The sequence below is a fragment of the Phasianus colchicus genome, chromosome Z, assembly GCF_987193195.1.
Source record: "Phasianus colchicus chromosome Z, bPhaCol1.hap1.1, whole genome shotgun sequence".
Lineage (NCBI taxonomy): Eukaryota > Metazoa > Chordata > Aves > Galliformes > Phasianidae > Phasianus > Phasianus colchicus.
In genome coordinates, this window is record NC_143476.1 from 73290135 (window position 1) to 73312845 (window position 22711).

Sequence of the window (22711 nt, forward strand, 5' to 3'; positions counted from 1 at the left end):
TCGGCTTTAAATATTTCCGAGCGGGAAGCCAGCCCCCTCTCCTCTCCCCTCCTCTCCTCCTCCTCTCCTCCCCGCCTCCCTCCTCGGGCCGGGAGCTCTCGGCGGCCCGTGCCGCTCCCACTCGCGGGCGAGGGGCGGCGCGGCAGGAGCTGTCCAACTTTTCAGCACAGTTCCACCGCCGCTGCCCGAGGAAGCGGCCGCCGCCTCCCCGTCCCGGCCCGGCCGTCAGCATGGAGGCAGAGCGCGGTGGCGGCAGCGGCTGCTCCGCGATGCCCGGCGGCAGCGACGGCGCCGGCGGCAGCGACGGCGCCGGCGGCAGCGTTAGCCTCCAAGCCCCTAAGCATCTGTGGCGGCACGAGCAGCACTACCCGCCGCAGCTGCGGCAGCACCACTTCCTCCAGCACCAGCCGCCCCCCGGCCCGCCGCCGCCACCGCCGCCGCCGCCGCCGCCCGCCTCGCGGGGCCGCTGCCTGGCCGGGGCTCGCGTCAGGCACCGCGGCTACTCGGACACCGAGCGGTACCTCTACTGCCGAGCCATGGACCGCGCTTCCTACGCTGTGGAGACCGGACATCGGCCCGGCCTGAAGAAATCGCGGATGTCCTGGCCCTCCTCCTTCCAGGGGCTCAGACGGTACGAGAGGGCTCGGCCGTGCGTGCGCGGGGGGCGGCAGGGGGGACCGCTCTCCCGCCCGCCATGGCCGCTGCCCCGGGAGCCGCGCTGGGCGGCGGGAGGGGAGGGAGGGACGCGGCGCGGCGCGGCGGCGGGGCCCGGGGCTCCGGGATGCCGGGTCCGTCGGCACGTCGCGCCGCACACACCCGTCCGCGGGTGGAAGAGCCAACGCTGAGCACGTGGGCGGGAGCGCGGCCGCGTCGGTGCCGGCGCGGAGCCCCGAGCGGAGCTCTCCGCCGCGCTCCGCCCCGGCCCCGCTCCGCTGCCCGCGGCTCTTGGCGCTGCCCGCGCTCCCCGGGAGGATGCCGGGTGGGGAGGGCGGAATGCGTGTGCTGCTCAGGCGAAGTTAAAATAATTGAGCGCTCTAGGAGGTGGGAGGCAGTCTGGCAAATCCAGGGTTAGGGTCTTGCTACTTTGAATGGGCTTAGATGAGAAAATAGGCTAATGGTTTCGTAGCCAAAGGGAGGAGTCCGTCATTTAGTAGTCTATTGTTCCCTGTTAAATGAGCTGTAGATGTATTTTGCAGTGTGTGGCTCACCAATGCCTATTTTGCCCTTGATGGCTATCACAGACATCTCTTCTAAAAACAAATTCTCTGTCACAATCAGTAGGACATTGTATTTGATCGATCAATTCATTATTCTGTCTTCATTTCCAGTAGCTGGAACCACTTCCTTTTCGTGGAAAGCCACAGGCTTCTGTTTGAATATTAAGCGGACATTGTGAATAAAAGATTTTTGCTGAGAATGGTGGGCAGAGTGACAGTACTTAATGCTCACCCTCTAGATTTTTGATTCCCTGGATAATCAGGTTTTTACAGTATGATATGCTCGATGAATAAATAATAGAATCCTCTCTGTGTGAAGATTGCTTTGTGTGTTTCTGTGGTACACACTGTGTTCTTTACTATGGAGCTTTGGCCATAAATCTCAGCGAGACATACCTGAATACTCTCTGGCACTGCTGCTCTATTTCTACCCAATGCTTGCCTCGTTTCCACTTTGACTATAATTGAGAAATAAAAAGAGGTTCAGGAATTCTAAATTAAAGCTGTACATCAGTAGTCATTAAAATGTCTTTCAATATCTTTGGCTTTCAAGCAGCCATTCTGTGGCTACACGTCTATATCACTTGTGTGAACTCATGCTTGTCCAAAGTTAATGGCGTTATTTTTTTCACAGTGTAGGATTTGAAAGAACAAATCATATGCTTCAAAATGAACAAAGATTCAGTTTAGTGCTCTTTTCAATATACTGTTATTTCTTTTATAGGAAAAAAAAAAAAAAGGAAAAAAGCAAATCAAAACAAAACCCCAACACCTATGTGTTCAATCTTTAAACTGAATATATTTCTCTTTTCCGAATGTGAAGAAGTTATGTTTTTGTAAATTGTGGTGGTTGGCTTAGTACACTCAGCCTTTTCACCATGACTGATGGGTTACTGAGGGGATGACAAGTCAAGGTGGGAATAGTATATGTATCTTTTTTTGTTGTTGGGGTTTGGGGGCCATTTAAAAAATGAAGTTACAATTTCTATGATAACTGTTCAGATAGGAATTAAAAATTCCACAAAAAGTTGGTGGGTTTTTTTTTTTTGTTTTTTTTTTTTTCAGTTTTAAAATCTTTTCTTCCTTTAAAACATGCAATCATGCTGCTTTGACAAGACATGCTGCTTTAAAATTGAAGGGGTCAGTGGTTTTTATTTTCCTTTTAAGGGATTGATAAAAATGGTTCAAGTAGGCTTCTGTTTCAGAAGTAATCAAGAGCAAAGTGGAGTAAAGAAACTTACTAAAATTGACTGTTCCATAGCTTTCTTAGAAAAAAATAAGTTCTTGTAGTTAAACTTTCTGAATGTGACAAAGAACTGTAATATGGAAACACCAAGTGAACTGTGACAAATTGCTTTATGAATATATTCACGGAATTTCAGAAAAAGCCTAGCATTTCCAAGACTTTCATTTCAAGTTCTGGGTCAATTGCTTTTTCATGAAAAGCAAAGCGATGTATATTCTTAGCATTCTTCTAAAACAAATAGCTTGCAAAAATCCCCGTACTTTTGAAAAAGACACCAATTGTTTTTGAAGCTGCTCAGTTCCTTTATCATTATAAGATTTCTATTATTCCTGTCTTACTCATGAGAAGAACTATTCCTTGATAGATTTCCTTGGATTTATTATGGTCTAGGCTGATAGATTTTTCTTACAGAAAATTTCATGTTATTCTCGTTTAGAGGGAGTGGAAAAATGGTGTGCAGAGCTGTAGAGGAAACATACTGTGGGGATGGTGTTTAAAATAACTAGCTCAAATATGAAAAAATCTTACCAAAACTTCTTTCTCTCTCTCTTTTTTTTTTTTTTTTTTTTTAAATTTCTCTCAAGAGATCATCGTTCTTAAAACCCCAGTTAAAACCACCCAGACACACCTGAGAAAACAATACACAGCTTCGAAGCTTCTTCTATCTTAAGTTTTATAGAAAACTTTAAAATATCTAACAGGTATGGGTTTTTTTGAAAAGAAATGGGAACGAAGAATTGCATATGTTAAGATGAGGGTTAGAACAGAATAGTACATCTCTAATATTGAGGCTAAAGGGAGTTAACATTTTAAAAAATCAACCACCAAAAATTCTAAATGGCATCAAAGAGTTGAAACACATGATGCCTTTGCAATTCAGAAAATTAGGTATTGTTTATAATGTTTGAATATTTCCTTTGGCCCCATATAATCATCTCAATAATTTTTACACAGTTTATTTAGTAGAGTTGCATTTCTTTCATAGAATGTGGCAGTGCATTACATAGAATAGCGTATCATCGTAATTGACTGATGTATTTTTCCTAGAGTCTAGATTATTCCTTCTTTTTTTCAAACCACAAAGTGCTTTGAACTGACATACGTGAGAGTTGCAAGAAAGAGAAAAGAACACAGAAGAAACGTGTGAGCATGTTGGTTCTTTTTTTTTTTTTTTTTTTTTTTTCTGTTTGTTTATTATGTGGTCTTGGGCAAGTCAATTAACCTGTCTGTTTTCTCATGCGTAACGTATGAACTGAAATGAGTCATTATGGATTTCTGTTAAAATTATACTTTTAGGTCACAAAGTAAAAGATACTGTGTATCTGTGGATAGGATTATTGGGATTGGAAAATAAAAACATCAGCTCCAATATTTGTTCAACTGATAATACAAAAACACTCTACATAACAAATTGAGCTGGTATTCCATTTATTTTTAAAATTTCAAGTATCTCTATTTGCTTCTCACATAACTATCATTATTGCATGGTCTGTGTTCAGAGTTTAGCTGTCTTAAAAAAAAAAAAAAAGAAAAAAAAAACCTAGTATTTTTAAAGGCGATTAGTCATATGTCAATTTAATCATCTTGCCATATCATCTTGCTGTGTTCTATTTTTCACTACTGAAATTTCAACCAGGAAAAAATAGAGAAGAAATACCGGAGGTCTTAGTTCCACTACTCATGGAATTCCCCAAGATTCCCTTAAAATACATCCTAATTTCTTAGATCTGCACCTTCTTTTCTGTCAGATTTCCCTGAATATTATGTCTTTACAGTAGCTCCCCTGTAAATTTTATCTGAAGTGATTTACAGGTCAAAGTTTCTTCATGAAACCAAACTTTCATCTGTACTTAAACACAGGCAATTGCACAACAGTGAGGCAACATTTGCCTTTGCAATCCAGAAATCATGGTGCTTGTTCCCTAATTGTGTCTGTTTTAAAACTGTGTAGGACTGTAAATCTTTTCAGTTGGAAGGTACCTGCAATGAACAGGGACGCCTACAACTAGATCAGGTTGCTCAGAGCCTTGTCCAGCCTGACCTCAAGTGTCTGCAGGGACAGGGCTTCCACCACCTTTCTGGGCAACCTGTTCACCATCGTTCTTGTAAAAAAACTGCTTCCTTGTATCCATTATCCTTATCTAAATCTCTCCTCTTTTAGTTTGAAACCATTTCCTTTTTTACTTACTCAACAGACCCCTTAGCAGTCTGTCTCCTTCTTTCTTACAGTCCCCCTTAGATAAGAAAATCCACTCTCAGGTGGCCTTCTCTTCTCCAGGCTGAACACCCCAGCTCTCTCAGCCTGTACTCACAGGAAGATGTTCCATCCCTTGGATCATTTTTGTGACCATTCTCTGAACTGAAACAGGTGTGCAAACTCTGTGTTCCAACAGGTCTGCGTCTCTCCTATACTGAGGGCTGGACATCTGGATGCACATCTCCTCCTTTGACCTGCTGGCCAGGCTTCTTTTGATGCAGCACCTAAGCAGCCATTAGAAATTCTTCAGTCAAGGAAAACTCTTTCCTTTTCCTTTTCCTTTCTTGTAAAGGACTAGGTCTAACCAAGTAGCAGCCACTGCTGCACAGCTTATGTGAAATATCCAAAGTACCATTTTTTTTCCTTGCGACTCTCCATAGAGTCAAGAAACCAAAAGAGCATACAGCACTGAAGGCAGTGTAATAGTATTTTGCTGGTACAGAGACTTTATTCTCTACTAAGAAAAGATAGGAGGTTTACCACATTGTTTGTTGACTTTCTGAAATCTGAGATACTGTATAATGCTATTCTCATTTAGCCTGTTAACTGCTTAGTTTCTACAAACACACCACCTGGAAAAATAATGGTACCTTTGAAAAGCTTAGCAAAAATCTATTGTGTACTCCAATACAATACACCCTTCTTTCCAGTCTAAAAACCATTCTGTTCTCCGTCTAGACTAGAAAAGCTGTTCTTGATGTATTATGTCCTATCTGCTTCCACACAACCCAAGATAAAGGGAGATAAATATTTTCAGACTTATAGACCAGTAGAAATGACTCTGAATTTAGTAGCAGTTGCTAATTAAGAATTTTGTTGTTTACTTGTCTGGCAGCTTTTTATTGCTTTGTTTACTACGAAGTGGTACTGGCATCAAGATGTTACAATAATTGGCATATGCTAACCTCTCAAAGATAAAAATAATTTTTACAACTTCGTAAACATTATTGAATTAATGTTCTTTATGAATTATCTGTAAAGATAAAGTAAATAAGAAACTCATATTTTTAATGTAAGTGACTACAAGGACTGTATTTTCATTTGTTTCAGGATACTCATATCTTCAGATATGATAGAGGTTTTTGATCTGTACATCCTGAATAGCATTAATTCTCATGCTGTTGGAATTTACAAAACTATTAGCTTATAAAAGTAATGTGTATGAATATAATGATTTGAGTGTAAATTTTGCTACAGAAGCATGGTGCCAATTCTCTAGTTTATAAAATTCAGAAACCTGTTAATTTAGCAAGTCAAGCCCGTCATAGTCAAGATTTTAACTCTTGTAATTGAAGACCTACCTTAAAACTATAAACAGTGTGTTTTTTAATGGGAGCTATATAATCAATTTTTTTCCTCTTCTTTATTTTTTTTTTAACAAGTTTTGACACAGGAATGTATAAAATATTAGTAGAGATATCTGTCCAAGAAGTGATAATGGAATTGAAGCATAAGGTGTCATGGTTTCAGCTGTGTGATGATCAGTCACGCTCTGCTTGCAATGCCTGAGTGTATTGCTGTGGGTTAACGTAGATCGGAATTTTGCATATGATACCAGAAGAACTTTAGTGAATTCCATATCAAATATATCTTAAATTGAATTAAATCATTTATTTATTTTTTTTTTTTTGCAGTGCTCCTTTGATAGAGAAGATTTTGGAGCTAGTAGATGATGGGAAAACCTGTGAGATTATGTTGTTGTGCTAAAAATGTAAATATGAGAGGAATGTATAAATCCAAAAGCAAGGCAAAACCATTTGACTGCTAAGTAGGTAGTCTAGGTGGGTAAGTTCCAAGACTGATTTTTTTGACAGTGAGTGTTTTATGAAGAAAGAAGTGTTAGATGGACCCCACTTAATATCCCTGATGGACAGATTTGAAAGAAAGCTGATATGTGCAGAGATGTGGAATGTCACATTTCCTTTGCAAGTTTAATCAGTGTGGGGCATATTGCATCTCTAGAAAAGAAAAGCATTACTTTCTAAAAGTGTTTGCTCTTATAAATGGGAATTAGCTTATTTCTAATAATAAAGTTCATTTTATTTTTGGTAAAATAGTGGGTCCACCACCATATGTGGATTAAATTCTACTGGAGATTGAAAGAAAGTACATTTATTAATGCTTGCTTACAATGCATATTCCATTTTTGGTAATATATTAACCTTTAATAGTTGGTAGGAAGATGTATAGTTAAGATATTAGATTTGGTTGATGTTTATTTTGAATATAATGATCTTGTTACCTTAATGAGTTGCTTGATGAATAGAAGCTTTAAGCTATGAAAAGCCGGAGTTACAGTGAGGGAAGCAGTATCTATTGATTACTTTGAAATGTAGCTTTGAAATTTCCCACAGAATCACAGAATCATAGGGATTGGAAGAGACCTCTGGAGATCATCTAGTCCTAGATGCCATCTAGCATCTAACCTGCTGCTAAAGCAGGCTCCCTAAAGCAAGTTACACATAAGGCATCCAAATGGATTATGAATATCTCCAGAAAAGAAGACTCCAAAACCTCTCTGGGCAATTTGTTCCCACTATTGTTCATACCCAAAATACGTTTTATTTTTTTCTCTCCTCTCTCCTGTGTCTTCCCAATGACTTAGTGCCTCCTGGTGTGATAGTTTGGTAGACTAAAACAGTGAGATGCACTTTAAACTGAAGAATGTGAAGGGTGGGGTCCAAAATGGCTGTGCTCACACCATTGGAACCAACCGGGAAATAAGCCAGGCCAATCAAAGAGTGACAGATGTTCCCTAGATCTCTCCTGTGATATGAAGTGCGTATAGCAATGGGAGATCCTCTTGCATCCCTTAGAGATTCCTGCAACCTCTATTCCCTTTTCTTTTCTGAAGTGCCTGTATAATAACATGCAGCACAGAAAATAAACAGAAAGAATTAAGAAAGCTGTGTGTGGTTGCAAGGTCATTATCTCATTGCAGTCATAGACATGGTGGGACAGCTTGAATGATTGGAATGCTGTCATAGAACCACAGAGCCCAAGGTAGAAGGGACCACAAGGATCATCGAATCCACTCCTGGCTCCACACAGCACCATCCAAAATCCAAACCCTATGTCTGAAAGCGGTGTCCAAATGTTCCTTGAACTCTGAAGCTAGGGACAGTGCCCACTGCTCTGGGCAGCCTGTTCCAGGGTCCTACTGTCCTTTGATTAAGAACTTTTCCCCACTGCCCACCCTGACCCTCATCAGAAAGCAGCAGAGCTCAATGCTGCCCCTCCTCTTCCTGTGAGGAACTGCAGCTGCCATGAGGCCTCCCCTCAACTCCTCTGCTGTGGGCTGAACACACCACAGAACCTCAGTCTGCCCATAGATATGGATGACTACCATGACAGGGAGCTGTTGGAGAGGGTCCAGAGGAGAGCCACAAAGATGGTCAGGGGACTGGAGCACCTCTCCTACGAAGACAGGCTGAGGGAGCTGGGCTTGTTCAGACTGAAGAAAAGAAGGCTGCGAGGTGACCTCATTGCAGCCTTTCAGTACCTAAAGGAAGCTTATGAACAGAAGGGGAATCAACTCTTTGAAAGGGTTGATAACTGCCATTGACAAGGGGAAATGGTTTTAAGTTGAGGGAGGGAAGATTTAGGTTGGATGTCGGGGAAGTCAGAGAGAGTGGTGAGATGCTGAAACAGGCTACCCGGAGAGGTTGTGGATGCCCCGTCCCTGGAGGTGTTTAAGGCCAGGTTGGATGGGCCCTGGGCAGCCTGGTCTAGTATTAAATAGGGAGGTTGATGGCCCTGCCTATGGCAGAGGGTTGGAGATTCATGATCCTTGATGTCTCTTCCAACCCTGGCAATTCTGTGATTTTGTGATTCTGTGACTACGTACTTTTTAGAAAGGACAGGTCTATGGAATGTATTTAGCTCCGCCTAGGAATGAATGATGAATGAGTGGAGAGCTTATGAGTGAAAATTAAGGGGCAAATTAATATGGGGGACACCATTTGAGTTGTTTGCTACAGGCTGCCTCATCAGAAGAAGGAAGTTGATGAGGCTTTCTGCAGACAACTGAAAGTACCTTTTCGTAGGCACTGTTTCTCATGGGGAACTTCTACCACCCTGATCTTTGCTGGAAAAGCAAAGTAGCCAGGCATGTACAGTCCAGGAAGTTCCTGCAGTGCATTTAAGAAAATTTTCTGATGCAAGTGGTAGAGGAGCAATTGAGGAGAGGTGTGCTGCTGGACCTTATTCTTACAAAGAAAGGCTGGTTGGGAATAGGAAGGTTGGGAGCTACCTTGGATGCAGTAATGATGAAACAAGGAAGTAAGTGGGATTGTGACCCTGAAATTCAGGAGAGCCAAATTTGACCTCTTCAAGGACCTACTTGGAGGCATCCCATGAGTTAGAGCATTGGAAGGTAAGGAGGCACAAGAGAGTTTGTTGACATTCAAGTATCACTTCTTCCAAGCTCAAGATCAGTGCATCCCTAAGAGTAAGAATCAGTCAAAAGCGAAAGAAAACCCAGATGGATGAGTAAGAAGCTCATGAGAAACCTCAAATGGAAGAAGAAATAAATGTGAAGAGATCAATAAATAAATGTGAAGAGCTTTTTTGGTTCCCGGGAAGGATTACTGCAACATTGTCAGGGCCTACACGGATGTGACGAGTAAGGCTAAGGCCCACTTGAAATAAGATCTGGTGAGGGAGGTTGAGGACAATGAGAAAACCTTCTTTAAGTGTATCAACAGCAAAAGGAAGACTAGGGAAAATGTAAGATGAATGAGGTGAATACCCTGGTAATGGAGGACATTGAGAAGGCCTTCTTAGCTTCATTCTTTACTGCTAAGACTGCCCCAGAGCCTGGAGATAAGAGAGGGTCTGGGGAAAGGAAGACTTCCCTTTGGCTGAGAAGAATCTGGTCAGAGACTGCCTAAGCAAACTTGATGCACACAAATCCATGGGCTGTTATGAATGCTCGTGTGTGCTGAGGGAACTGGCAAAAGTGATTATAAAAACTGCTCTCTATCATCTTTCAGAGGTTATGAAGAATGGGAGAGAAGCCCAAAAACTGGAGGAAAGCCCCTGTGACTCCAGTCTCACAAAAGGGCAAGAAAGAGGACCTAGGAAATGACAGGCCTGTCAGTCTCACCTCCACTAATGGGAAGTTGATGGAAAAGCCAATTCTGGATGTCATCTCCAAGCAATTGGAAGACAACTAGGTTATCAAGTGTAGTCAACATGGACTCACCAAGGGGAAATCATGTTTGACCAATCTGGTAGCTTTCCATGATGGAATGACTGTCTGGGAGATGAGACAAGGACAGTGGCTCAGAGGAGAGCAGTACCTTACTTTCAACAAGGCTTTTTTGACATTGTCTTCTATAATGTTCTCATAGGTAAACTTAGAAAATGTGGGATAGATGAGTGGACAGTGAGGTGGATTGAGAACTGGCTGACTGGAAGAGCTTAGAGTGGTTCAGAGTCTAGTTGGGAAGACAGTATTGGGTCTGGTCTTGTTTAACGTCTTCGTCAGTGGCCTTGATGAAGGGATAGAGTGCTGATGGTATGAAGCTGAGAGGAGGGCAGATACACCAGAAGTCTGTGCTGTAATTCAATAAGGCCTAGACGGGCTGGAGAATTAGGTGGAGAGGAATCTTATGAGGTTCAGCAAGGGCAAGTACTGCACCTAGGAGAAGTGATTGCATGCATCAGTACAGGTTAGGGGCTGATCTGGTGCAAACAAGCTAATCTGAGAAGGACCTAGGTGTTCTGGCAGACGAGGCTGGCCACAAGCCAGGAATATGCCCTTGTGGCCAAACAGGCCAGTGATATCCTTGTGTGTGTTAAAAAGAGCGTGGCTAGCAGGTCAAAGGAGAAGATCTTCCCCCTCTACTGTGCTCTTGGTGAGGCCACATCTGGAATACTATGTCCAATTCTGGACCTCCAAGTTCAAGAAAGACAGGAAACTGCTGGAGGGAGTTCAGTAGTGGGCTACAAAGATGAGTCTATACTGAAAAGGAAAGCGACAATCTACCATCTTTGAGATCTTAAAAGTTAATAGAAAATTCAGTATGTTTGGAATAGTAACTTAGTTCAGGTTTTTTATTCCTTCAGAACCAGAAATAACCAACACAACATTAAAGACCTATAAATCTATGTGTAAATTGATATTTGCATATATATGTAAACACACACTTTCAAAGACAACAAAAAATATTCAGTCATCAAAGGAAATCCAACTGCTGAATTTAGATTTAGGAAGTCAATTAATAATATAAGATTATATTAGAAATGGAAAGCAGATTGTTTCAGGAGAACAAGTACTACAGATCTTATGTTCAAGGGGTCTGCTATTGCATATGAACACTGTAAAGTTGCCCCCTTCAAAAGTCAGCTTTCCCCAATGCTCTCCTCCTGAAATGTTGAGATAGAGGGACAAAATTTTTAGTCAGATTTTGAAACTGAGAAGTCATTAGATAGATACAACTCAGTCAACTACAAGTTATCACATCTATGTTTTGGGAGGCATTTGTGTTCCCTTTTCTCCTACAGAAGCTGACTGTAAAAACTGATGAAAGATCAACTGCTATGAAAATTACCTTTCAAATTTTGGACATGTTAAATTAGTAGATGAAACAGAAGTGACCTCCCATCCAGCGACAGGATAATGCCAAAAAGGACTGGCACACTCTTCAGGAACTAATGTTCATTTCATTTCCCTCAGATTACGAGCAAGTCACATTTCTCCATGCACTGATATTTTAGGGACTTTTAGGCACCCACTGTGTTTGGCTGTGAAAATAAAAACCTTATACACTTAAGGCAGCTGTTTTGATATATGTACATTGTTTTTAATTTTCCTTGTATATGAGGAGAAAAATGCTTCTGAGATATTTAACACTGTGGAAACTTCACTAATGATCCATTTTATTTTCATTGATTAACAGAGCAAATGAAGAATATTAGTGAGCTGATCACCTGAATTTCTGTTTACTTGTAATGTTGGTTACAAAAATACAAAAGAAACTGATAATTTTATCAAATAATAGCACTGCAGTGATGTTAAGAAATAAAATAATGGGTTAGAGGAATAGAAATTAACTAAATCAAGATTTAGTGAATGACACCCACTAAATCTTCACTACAAGTGTCTTCTTAATCTCACCATCTTTTGATCACTTTCTGATTAACTTCCTTCAGTCATTACAGAGATTGGTTGGCTTTCTTTAGCAACTAAATAACTTTGGAGTCATGCTTGCTGACTGACTTTCCAGTAACAGGAAAGGTGATCAGTAATTTTGATGTGTGATTTCAAGTAGTTGTGAGAAAAGTGGTCTTTCTTACAGTTCATACTGTGAGAAATGCTGTGTGTCATCATGAAGGTATGAATAAGCTGGTTTCCAGTACTGATATTTTGATGATTAGCAGTGATCTTTGGATTAAGGAAGATTTCATCTTCACTGTCTATTTTGTTCCTGGAAATGCTCTTTAATATTTTAAAAACTACAAATTACATTCTGCAAAAAGTATTTCAAAGTTTTTATGTATCTTAAAATTTTATACAAAAATCACCTTGTTTTTTAGTGTCTTAGAATCATAAATCTGGGAGAGATCTCATGTCAAAATCAGCTACTCCGGTCACTTCTTTCATCTAGACTCTTTCATGTTTTGATCCATACCTTTAAATATATAATACATCCAAAATTGATCAAAGCATTCCACTAACTACGAAATGTTGAGTGAAGTAGCATAGATTAAGTGTTCTGCAAGTAAAGCTGTTGTTTATTTCTACTGACCACATGGCAATACTGAATCAGAATCAGTTTCTAAAAGAATTGCTATCTAATTTGGTATCTTGCAGTTCTGCAGTTTTTCCCAGTTGTGTCTTCCTGCTAGTCTTATAATAATATGAAGACTGCCTTGAAAGTAATGCTTCCTATTTTATGCTGTTGGTCCACATTGTCAAAAGCAGATGTTGGTGGTATGGCAGTAGAGTTTGAATGTCCTGCCAGTATTCCATTACATTTTGCTGCTGTGTGACAGATGGCAGCAGAGGGGCAGTCTGACAAAGGGATGTCTGATTTGGAAGTGGGTATGAAGCAAAGGTGTGTCAATGAATTCCTCTATGCAGAAAAAATGGCATCCACTGACATTCATCGACTCTTGCTGAACATTTATGGAGGTGCGTCAGAAGATGTGAACACAGTGAGGGCGGTGGTGACATGTTTCAGCAGTGGTGATAGTTACATGAAAGATAAGCCACGTTCAGAACAGCCATGCAGAGCTGTCACACTATGGAATGAAGAGTGCTTCAATCAGCTCACCCATGTGAGTCAGAGAACTGCAAGCTTGAAGCAGTGTATGGAGCTGAATACCAGCCAGCTTCAGTGCATTGGAAATGATGGTGGCAACATTGGAATCTGTCAGAGCTTGCACAGGTGAGTCCCACAGGTGTTCATGCAGCAACAGAAAGAACGTGGTATGCAACTTTGTAAGTACCCACTGAACCAAAATACTAGGATTAAAGTGACAGTTTCCCGAATTGCATCATTGCTGGTGGCAAGATGTGGTGTCTCCACTACAAGCCAGAATCAAAACAGTTCATTTAATGGCAACATATGAATTCTACATTGAAAAAAAGTTCAAGATGCGGTCCTCAGGTGATAAAGTGATGTGCACTGTCTTTTCAGATGGGAAAGGGGTGTTATTTTTGGATTTCCTGGAACCCTGAGAAACTATCATCTTCAACCAGTATATTGTGACACTGATATCTGAAAGCTCAAACCTCCAGAGTGGGGCCTGAAAAGGAAACAACCTTTCTCCTGCAACACAGTAACACTAGACCCACACCAGTTTGAAGATCATGGATCACATTGCCAGTCTTGGCTGGGCTGTCCTAGAAACCCTCGTATAGTCTGGATCTGGTGCCCTCTGACTGGTTTGGACCCATGAAAGAGGGACTGTGTGGGCATTTTCCTAGCAACGATGCCATTATAGTAGCTGTGAAACACTGGGTGCCTCTGCTGGTGCAGGATTTTATGAGTGTGGCGCACAGGCTCTTGCCTATTGCTGGCAAAAAATGTAGCTGAGAATTTGCTCTATCAAATAGTGTTATTTTATTCTTTGTACCTGTTGTAGTTTTCATGGATTTAAATAAGAGCCATTACTTTTTGAGTAACCCGCATGAGTAGGTATCAAGTACATTGTTATGCTCATGAAGCATGAAAAATGAGTATTATCGTAGGAAGCACTATTAGATTGCTAAATCTTTTGATGGCATATTTTTCACTGTACATACAGATAGAGGAAAAGTTTGTGACTTGATGGTCCTACTGAATTAACAAGCAAACATCAATGCTTTAGTAGTGTGTTAGTGTACATAATAAAAATAGTACAGAGTGTTGTCTTTCAGTGGCAGATGAACACTCAAAGAAATCAAGGTGAAGAAGAAACTTAAAGTGCCTTTTTTCTTGGCATGAACTACATAGAAAATAATTAAATTATTCATTGTAAAATTATTATATCTGTTAAATAATGCAGCAACATAGAGTAACTCATGTAAGTGGAAACAACTGACTAAGCTTTACCTGGATCACGCTCAGAAGCAGAAACATATCAGCAATGTTTCAGTTGTAAACTTTTTTCTGTACCCTTATCCAGAATGTGCATTAAATCTTTTCTGTTTGTTATATTTAACTTTTAATGACTCTAAATGTGGTTGAAAAATTAATAACTGGATCCAGGAAGAATGGAGTGCAAGATTGTAATAGGAGGAAAATATTCTGATCTGACAAATATATTTTTAATTTGTTTTAGGAAAACTGAATGCCCAAAATAGGAATTTTAACATTTGACTTTACTTTCATGTAAAGTATATTTCAAACTATATTCACATTTCATAGAGTTAATGAATCTTAAAGTGTGGTATTTTGAAACTCAGGTCAGAGAAAAAAATCTTTGGTGTGAACTGGCAGTGAAAAAATTGAAAGAATAGATCAATATTAAATGAGTACAGGAACTTAAAAAAGGAGTAGACTGAAACCTTAACACATCTGTTTTCTGCCCTTCCAACCAGATAATATTTTTCACTGGTTCATAAGTTGAAAATTAGCTGAGAAATTATATATAAGTCTATGTCAATTAGTATCAATTCACTGAACTTAATCACACTGATTTTTGCTTTATATACCTCACCTTTAAGATCATGCATTATTACCAGGCACCATATAGTGAAATGCATCTGCTTCTGCCTCTGTCTCTACTTCCAGGAACAATATATATCAATCTAATTGCAGTCTAAATTTCCTTGAACTTCATCTTAGACTTTGCAACAGGAAGTTGTTAAGGCCAAGAGATCCCAGAGTATTGCTCTCTGAACAAGCTTATTTATATGCTTATTTTATTGAAAAAGAAAAACCATCTTCGTAGTAATAAAAAGATTTTTGGCTTAACATGAGCCTTAATATTGCTCAAATTCTCACCAAAAGAATGAAAAATGAGAGTTGTGTGCAATATACGGTTCCAACAGTCCCAAGAATTTTCAACCATATAGGTTAACTTAGAAATGAGTGCTTTTTCAAGATGGTACATGGTGGAGTCATTGCCATCATTAGTAGTGTTAGTATGATTGGCTGAACACAGGTTTGATATATAGAGTACCAGTTTACACCCTTTCTTGCTATATCTCAAGTATCCTGAAAGATGAATCTTTTCTTAAGTCTTCTAGATTTTTGTTCCAGTTTTTCCTTAAAAACACCTGAGAGGTAATTAGTTTAGGTGCAATAAACACCCACTATTGTAGATTAAAATTAAAAGAGAAAATCAGTAATGAATATTGCAAGACAAACCTCATCTTTCCAAATATTGGATAAATTCTGAGCATCTGGATACTTTAGTAAGTGCTTACTTTAAATAGCCTCAATCAAATTCTTGTTTTTCCCAAAGTAAGCTTTAAGTGCCCTGCATCTTAAAGAATAGACTATCTCTTCCACAGTCCCATTTTCAACATGAGAGAAATAAAGATCCTGTGCCAGGTGTTTCCTAGAGAGAGCAAAGAGTTGAGTAGAATTGATTTCCTCAGTGTTGCATCCCAATATAAAATTTCATGGCCATGAGGAAAGATATGTGTAACTTTATCAACCTACATATGATAACCTAACTGAATATGTATGAGAGCTGCTCTAGTAATGGCTTATATTTGGTTATGTTGGCCTGTGATATCTGAAGTGAATGCTGGTGGTATGGCAGTAGAGATTGAACCTTCCCACCAATATTCCATTACATGTTGTTGCTGTGTGACATATGGTAGCAGAGGGGCAAAATGGTGTCTGAAAAAGAAGTGTGTATGAAGCAAAGATGTGCCATGAAATTCCTGCATAAGGAAAAAATGGCTTCTATTGACAATCTCTGAACTCTGGACGTTTGTGGAGCCCAAACAGTGGATGTGAGCACAGAAGGGCAGTAGGTGGAGACAGCTACATGAGAGACAAGCCATGTTTCAGATGGCCATGCAGAGCTGTCAAGCAATGTAGTGAAGAACATCTCAATCAGTTTATCCATGTGAATTGGCTAATGATGATAAATATGTTGTAAAATAGTATTTTATAGGTAAGAATTTGTGCTATTAAACAGTATTATTGTGCTCATTGTATCTGCTGTAGTTTCCATGGAAATAAATAGGATGAATTACTTTTGGAGCAACCAACATATATGAATTTATATTATTTTTATCTTTGGTATTAAAGAAGATGCCTAAAGCCCAAGTTGGTTAGAATTACTGCATCTTTTCAAGGTTTTTACTCTGATATGTGTAGAATGCAAACCAACCTAAACACAACTGATTGATTTTGAACAGCTTAGACGTATTCAATTATGTTTTCTTATTTATTATTTTCTTCTTGATAACAGTGATTATTAACCAATTATGTATCAAACTTGCACTAATTTCCTTGCGTCTGAGAAATGGGATGTAGCTGTATAGTTTATTACCTGGATTGTACTAACATCAAGAAATAAAAACAAAAAATATTACTTTTATTTCTCAGATGGATCTCTTGTTGGATCTCTATATCGTCCTCAATATACTTGACATCTCTTTTTGTCAATTATAAACTGCTAAATTTGATTCTTCAACAATTAGTTTCCTAAATTTTATTTCTGTTAAAAAAGCTAATACTATTTTTACAATGTTGTTCTAACCTTCAAAAAAAATTTTTTTAAACACTAAGTAAAATAACTTCCTTGGATTTACTGCACATTAATAAATTCCAGATGCAATGGTATGTAGGGGTATTTGGCAGGAGCTAAATCTAATCTGGAGAATTTACAATGCTTTATGCTGCATAAATCAAGATTTATAGTATAATAAATACCTTATTGATGAAAGTGTTTAGCATTGGTTTTGATTAATAAAAGTTCTACCTATGTAGAAACTAAGAATATGGAACAGCATTGTTTTCATATTTTACATTATTAGGTGTTAATATTTAAAACTAGCACACATTCTCCTTTTTTCTTCAGAAAAAAAATCCTTATATTTGGTATGATACTTGTGCATATAAAACAGTTTTAATCGTATGTGAATAGGCAGTAACTGAGCTGGTTATATAAAGTCATATATACAATTCATTTCTTAGAGTGTATTCTAAGTTACAAAAGCCAGAAAATACACATTACTTACTAATGGACACAGGCACAAACTTGTCATTTATTTTATATATAGAATATATCTGTTATAGTTAGAATGTTATCACTGTCTTATTTTTGGTAGCACTGAGACCTCGTGATGACTCATTTCAAAGGTCAAACCACAGAAATAACTAAAGATGCTAAAATTTAGCTATCTAGTAAGAGATTACAGATAGATACAAGCAGATAAATAAATGCAAATAAAAGAGGCAGCAGTTATAGGCACTTCACCTGGATCAGAATTCAGAAGTGCCTTAAAATTATTTCCTTCATGCAGCTTTCTTGCTTACTTAAAACAGTAGGTTAGCATTCAAACTGGAGTATCTGGGTATAGTGTATCTGCACAAGAGAAGAGTGTCTTAGTATCTTTATAAGGCAGTGTGGTTGTAAAATACCAAGTGTTGATCTCAGAAAAACTGTTTTTGTTTGTTCTCAGAATTGGAGCATATTTCCAAGTCATTCTGTACGTACTGTTACCAGCGCCCTGTAGCTTTCCAGTGACATAAACTTCCCTTTCTGCATGCAGAGATTTTATAAATCTTCTGAGTTCATTCATTTCTGTATAATCTGATAGCATTTCTCTCTCTTGGGATGAGCAGGAGGGCATCTAAGAGAAAGGAAGGTGGTGGAATCAGATAAAATTGCCTTTTTTCCATTACTGATGAGGAACTTAACGAACTTAATGGATCAGTCAAAAAATATTAAAATTTAACAACCAAGGAAATTTGTAAGTTCTCTAAGTGCTGTAGATAGTTTTAACTTTTGTTTTGGTTTTTGTTGGTGTTAAATGAGCTTCTTATTTGTTTCCGTTTCGTTTCTCACCAGGAGATATCAGTTTAGTTCTGATATTGAAAGCTTATTTTATGGGAAATGCCGTCATTAGATATTATCTGTCATAGGCCTAATGTACAACTGTACGTATGACTTGCGATTATACCTACAGTACTTGGTCCCATACTGAATTGTTCAGTCAGGCTTAATTAACTTAATTCATGTTCATGTAAAATATTGTCAGATTTTTTTTTTTTTTTTCCTAATCTCATGGGAAAACAGTCACTCCAGTGGAATTTAGAAGAGATTAATGTGTTGGTTTTATAATTTACTTTCTAGTGAATTTGTTCTTAACTTCAAGAAAAGAACAGTTTCAGCTTGTTTGAAAATTCAATGTGAGGATTGGCATTGTGAGTTAGTTTAGAAATCATCATACAGGAAATATGATAAAAATAAGGTGGAAATAACTAAGGAAGAACCTTTAAAGTGAAAGCTGCAGCTTGTATTTGATTCAATAGAAAGAGTAAATCCATCCGGGGACAAAGAGATACTGAAGAAATAGTTTAGATACTTTTCTTTGCAGCAGTATTCTAAGTGTATAAAAGAGATTTAGAGTAATTCAATACTGTGAATTTTAGTGTTTTCTGTGCAGATGGATAGGAAGAGGAGCTTTTTAATGTGATCTTAACTGTCTTACACAGAACATCCCTGGACAAGTATCTATTACAAAATATGGTCTTTGGCAGCTGCAGTCACCACTGCTAAGTAATTGCATGTGTAGAGGGGCTGTGCATCATTTAACTTTATTTTGGGATTTCTGTACATATAAGGTCACACATACCTTATTATTTCTAACTATGTATACACTGTAAGACATTTCAGTAGGAATGTTATGATTTTAAGCAAATAGAAAGATTTAAAAATGAACAAACATTTAAAAACAACAACCCAACCAGATGGATGTGTACAGAGTGTCTGAATTGTGCACACATGTACTGCAAAAAGCTAACTACAGATTTATTTATAATATGTGCAGTATTCAAGAAATCCTGTTTTCATTTTACCAGGAAAGTCTGTTCTTCCAGCAACATGTAGGTTATTGTGCTTAACTCTCTCAGTCAACGTCCTGAGAAGTAGACTTCTGCATTTATACATTTTATTACCTTACGGCAAATCCTCTTATTAAAAGCAATCTCTATTAGACCATGACTTCTTTTTTGCTAACATTTATGTCTTGATGATCTGAGAAAGTTAATGGACTAGATTTCTCCAAGAAAAACCTCAAGCAGTATTTTTTCTTTCTGTGCGTCCTTTGAAAAGTTTTTGCTTCCACTACAGTCTGCTTTTAGTGATGCTTTCCTATTCTTTCTTAACAGAAAAAATATTATAAAAATGAGGAACAGGATGTGTGAAAACATATATTGAATGGCAATTCAGAAACAGTTCACTTGGATGTAACATGATCCCAGAGTATAACTAATCAGTATTTTGAATAATGATAATGTAACAATTTGGATGCAAATACCAGTGTATACTGTTCCAGATATTTTCTGATGAGATTACAGTGTTGTATCTGGCTGTCTGCACAACTTTCTTTTTTTTTTTTTTTGTCTTATGGGCATAAGAAATAGTCTATTTACATGATTTTTTCAGTTTTTTTTTTTGTTTTTTTTTTTAGTCTAACGTCTGTAATAGGTGTTTACTAAGTTATTAATAAATATTGTCTATTAAGAGAGAATGTAGATACCTATAATTCAAAATTCTCTTTACCAATTGGAAAGGAGTATATATATATATTTATATATATATATATGAAAGTCAAAGAAGGAAAAATGTAACTGACTAGTAGATATTCTTTAACTGTAGACTAACAAAGTTTTATAATACCTACTATAAGATTATTGAAACAAGACAAAATGGCAATATACAGATATATGATAGGATGTTGATTATGAAGATATCGACAAGTCATGGGTGTGTAAACAGAAGAGTCTTCTTTATCTGTTATCACTTAATATGATTTTCCAGGAAGCACATGGACACTAAGCAACCAGCTACCTTTTGAAAACACTGGTTAAATTAATAGTTCACACACAAACTTACACTGCTGTAACACAGAGTGCTCAGTTAAAGAAAAACAAATGATAAACAGCTAAGAATGAATTTTGGTTGTTTCCAGAATTACTCTTGTAATAATCTTGTAAGGGGAAGGCTCCCTGGTAGTTTCAGTGGTACTCAACGCAACTGCTACTGATCTCCCTAACTACTGCAGTTACTTGTGCAATAAAGCATTAAAAGCAGGTTTACTTGGAAGTAATCAGTGTGAGCAGGCAAGGTTTCAGCTATTCTGTAAGAATTGCGTAGATATATTCTGTGCCATCATAGGAAGTTTTTTTAAGTAAGAAGCTGCTTCATGTCTAGCTCAGTGCACATGGAAAGCTGTGCAGAATAGAGTCAATGCAGTAAGTAAATACTCTTGCTCACATACCATAGCTTCTGTATGTGCCTACAGACTTGTGTGCCACTTTCCTACAAGGTTCAGAATGAAAGCGGCATTCATAAAACAGTTCACAATGAAAGGCAGCTATTTCCTGCCCAACAGAGACACTGAAGACTCAAATCATTTATCTGAAATGATTAGAACACATTATCCTAAAGTTAAATCTTTTACTATAAATGTAAAAGTGAATAGCATAAATGCAGGTTTTGTTTTTTTTTTTAGGAAACCTTATATGGCTTTATTGTATAAGCATAAGAACAGATGTTAGCATCAGCTAAGAACTGGGTATCACCTTGTAAGTTTGAAGAAAGATAGACTACGTTCTGTAAAAACAGGGCATTTACATCACTATATAAACAACACATCACTATATAAACAAACATTGCTTATGGTTACACAGAACTGCAGTAATCTAACATCATGACCAAATGAATTTTTACATCCAGACTGACTGATGGTGCATTTTTTAATCTCATATATATGACGCTTTTTAAGGTATCCTCAGTGGAGAGGATCATCTATGTAGAATAGGTCCAGTCTTAGACCTACAAATTTCAGTTTGGTGTTTTGGTGTCACTGTTGATGTTTTGACATTGTTGACATGTGTCATGTGTTACTTTGAGAAATCATCTCTCCACTCAGTGTGTAGAAATATTTACAGATATAGGCAGTATGTGTTTTTTAGGCCAATCTGATGTCATCGTATCTGAAAATGGCACATTTTCTGTTTAAATTTCACAAAATAGAACATCATAAATCAACAGTATTTACACATAAAAGATAAACTGCTGAAAACATGATCTTATTTCTGAATTGCTTCTTAGTCCTGGATTTTAGAGTACCTAAATCTAGCTGGATATCTTATGAGTTGTATATCTTGCTAGTTATTTAGATGACTTTAATGGAAGTATAGGAAAACTCAGACTTCAGGGATTCGTAAAATGTACTTCAACTACTTGCTTCAGAACCAGACAGTGAAGAAATAGCAATTTATACAGAAATGATGCACTCCAAAAAGTCTGAACACACATCAGTTGTAATAGAACACATGATAGATCTTGCTAGCTTTCTAAAATGTGGCAATAGATCTACAAGGTTCATTACTGAGAATAAAAGAACTTCTGGAAGGAAAGGAAAGAATAGGAAAAGGAAATAGAAATATACTCAAAGATGTACTTACTCACCCAGAGCTGGGTTAAGTGTCAGGAATAAATTCTTCACAGTGGTGTAGCCTGAAGTTAGATTACAAACCTAGACTTCTACTGCACACGCTATAAAGGCTACAAGCAAGCAAAGCACTTAAATTATGCATAAACCCCTCACAAAACTCTCATGTTTAAGACAGAAGAATTTACTTGAACAAGGGTTGCCAACTGAAATGGAAGGTCACACAAAAGAAGATGTTAGTCTGTAGAAATTGAAGATGCTTGTAGAATTAAGATGAAATGATCTCTTGTTAAGGAGACTGTAATTTTGAACTTCAATTAAAACTTCAGTAGTTGCAATTGAGAGAGAAACTACATCACATTTTCTGTGAGATGAGAGTTGAAAACAGACAGTTCTTTTGGGATAATTAATGGAATATATACCCCACATATTAGTTTAATTCTTAGCATTTAGTTACTTCAGTTTTATGCAATACCTAAGTAACAGATATTTAGGCTTTAGTGGTTTTCACCTTAAGAAGCACTGCATAAAAATAATAATAATTAAAAGTATATTTATGGATGTATATGTATGTCAGAGATTTGGGCTATTTGACAGTTAACTATCTTTAGAGATAATTTTCAATATAGTGAATCTTGTAATACTTCGGTAGATAGGCTTGGCAGAAAATTTTGGAATGTATCTCATCCATCTGTTATTATTATTTGATGTTTCTAAGAATATATAATATTGATACATGTGTATGTATTATCCAAACATTTATGTACATGTGTGGTTCTGGGAATTTATTAAATGGAGATAAAAAAGACCATCAAAGGTTATAAAAACAAGTGTTATGTGTTAATGCTAAGGCTCATTGCATGGCTTTCATTATCTGCATTTGTATGAAGCAGGGATATTCCTTTGTG

General features: G+C 38.0%; 1 protein-coding gene across 1 annotated transcript in view; it reads left to right on the forward strand.

The window, feature by feature from the left end:
- Positions 1-206: 206 nt before the first annotated feature.
- Positions 207-22711, forward strand: part of PDE4D (phosphodiesterase 4D) — a 390407-nt gene continuing 367902 nt past the window's right edge. Inside the window, exon 1 of the mRNA XM_090132456.1 lies at positions 207-631. Within this exon, the coding sequence (XP_089988582.1) occupies positions 231-631 (401 nt within the window). The 5' untranslated portion in view covers positions 207-230. The remainder of the gene's footprint in view (positions 632-22711) is intronic.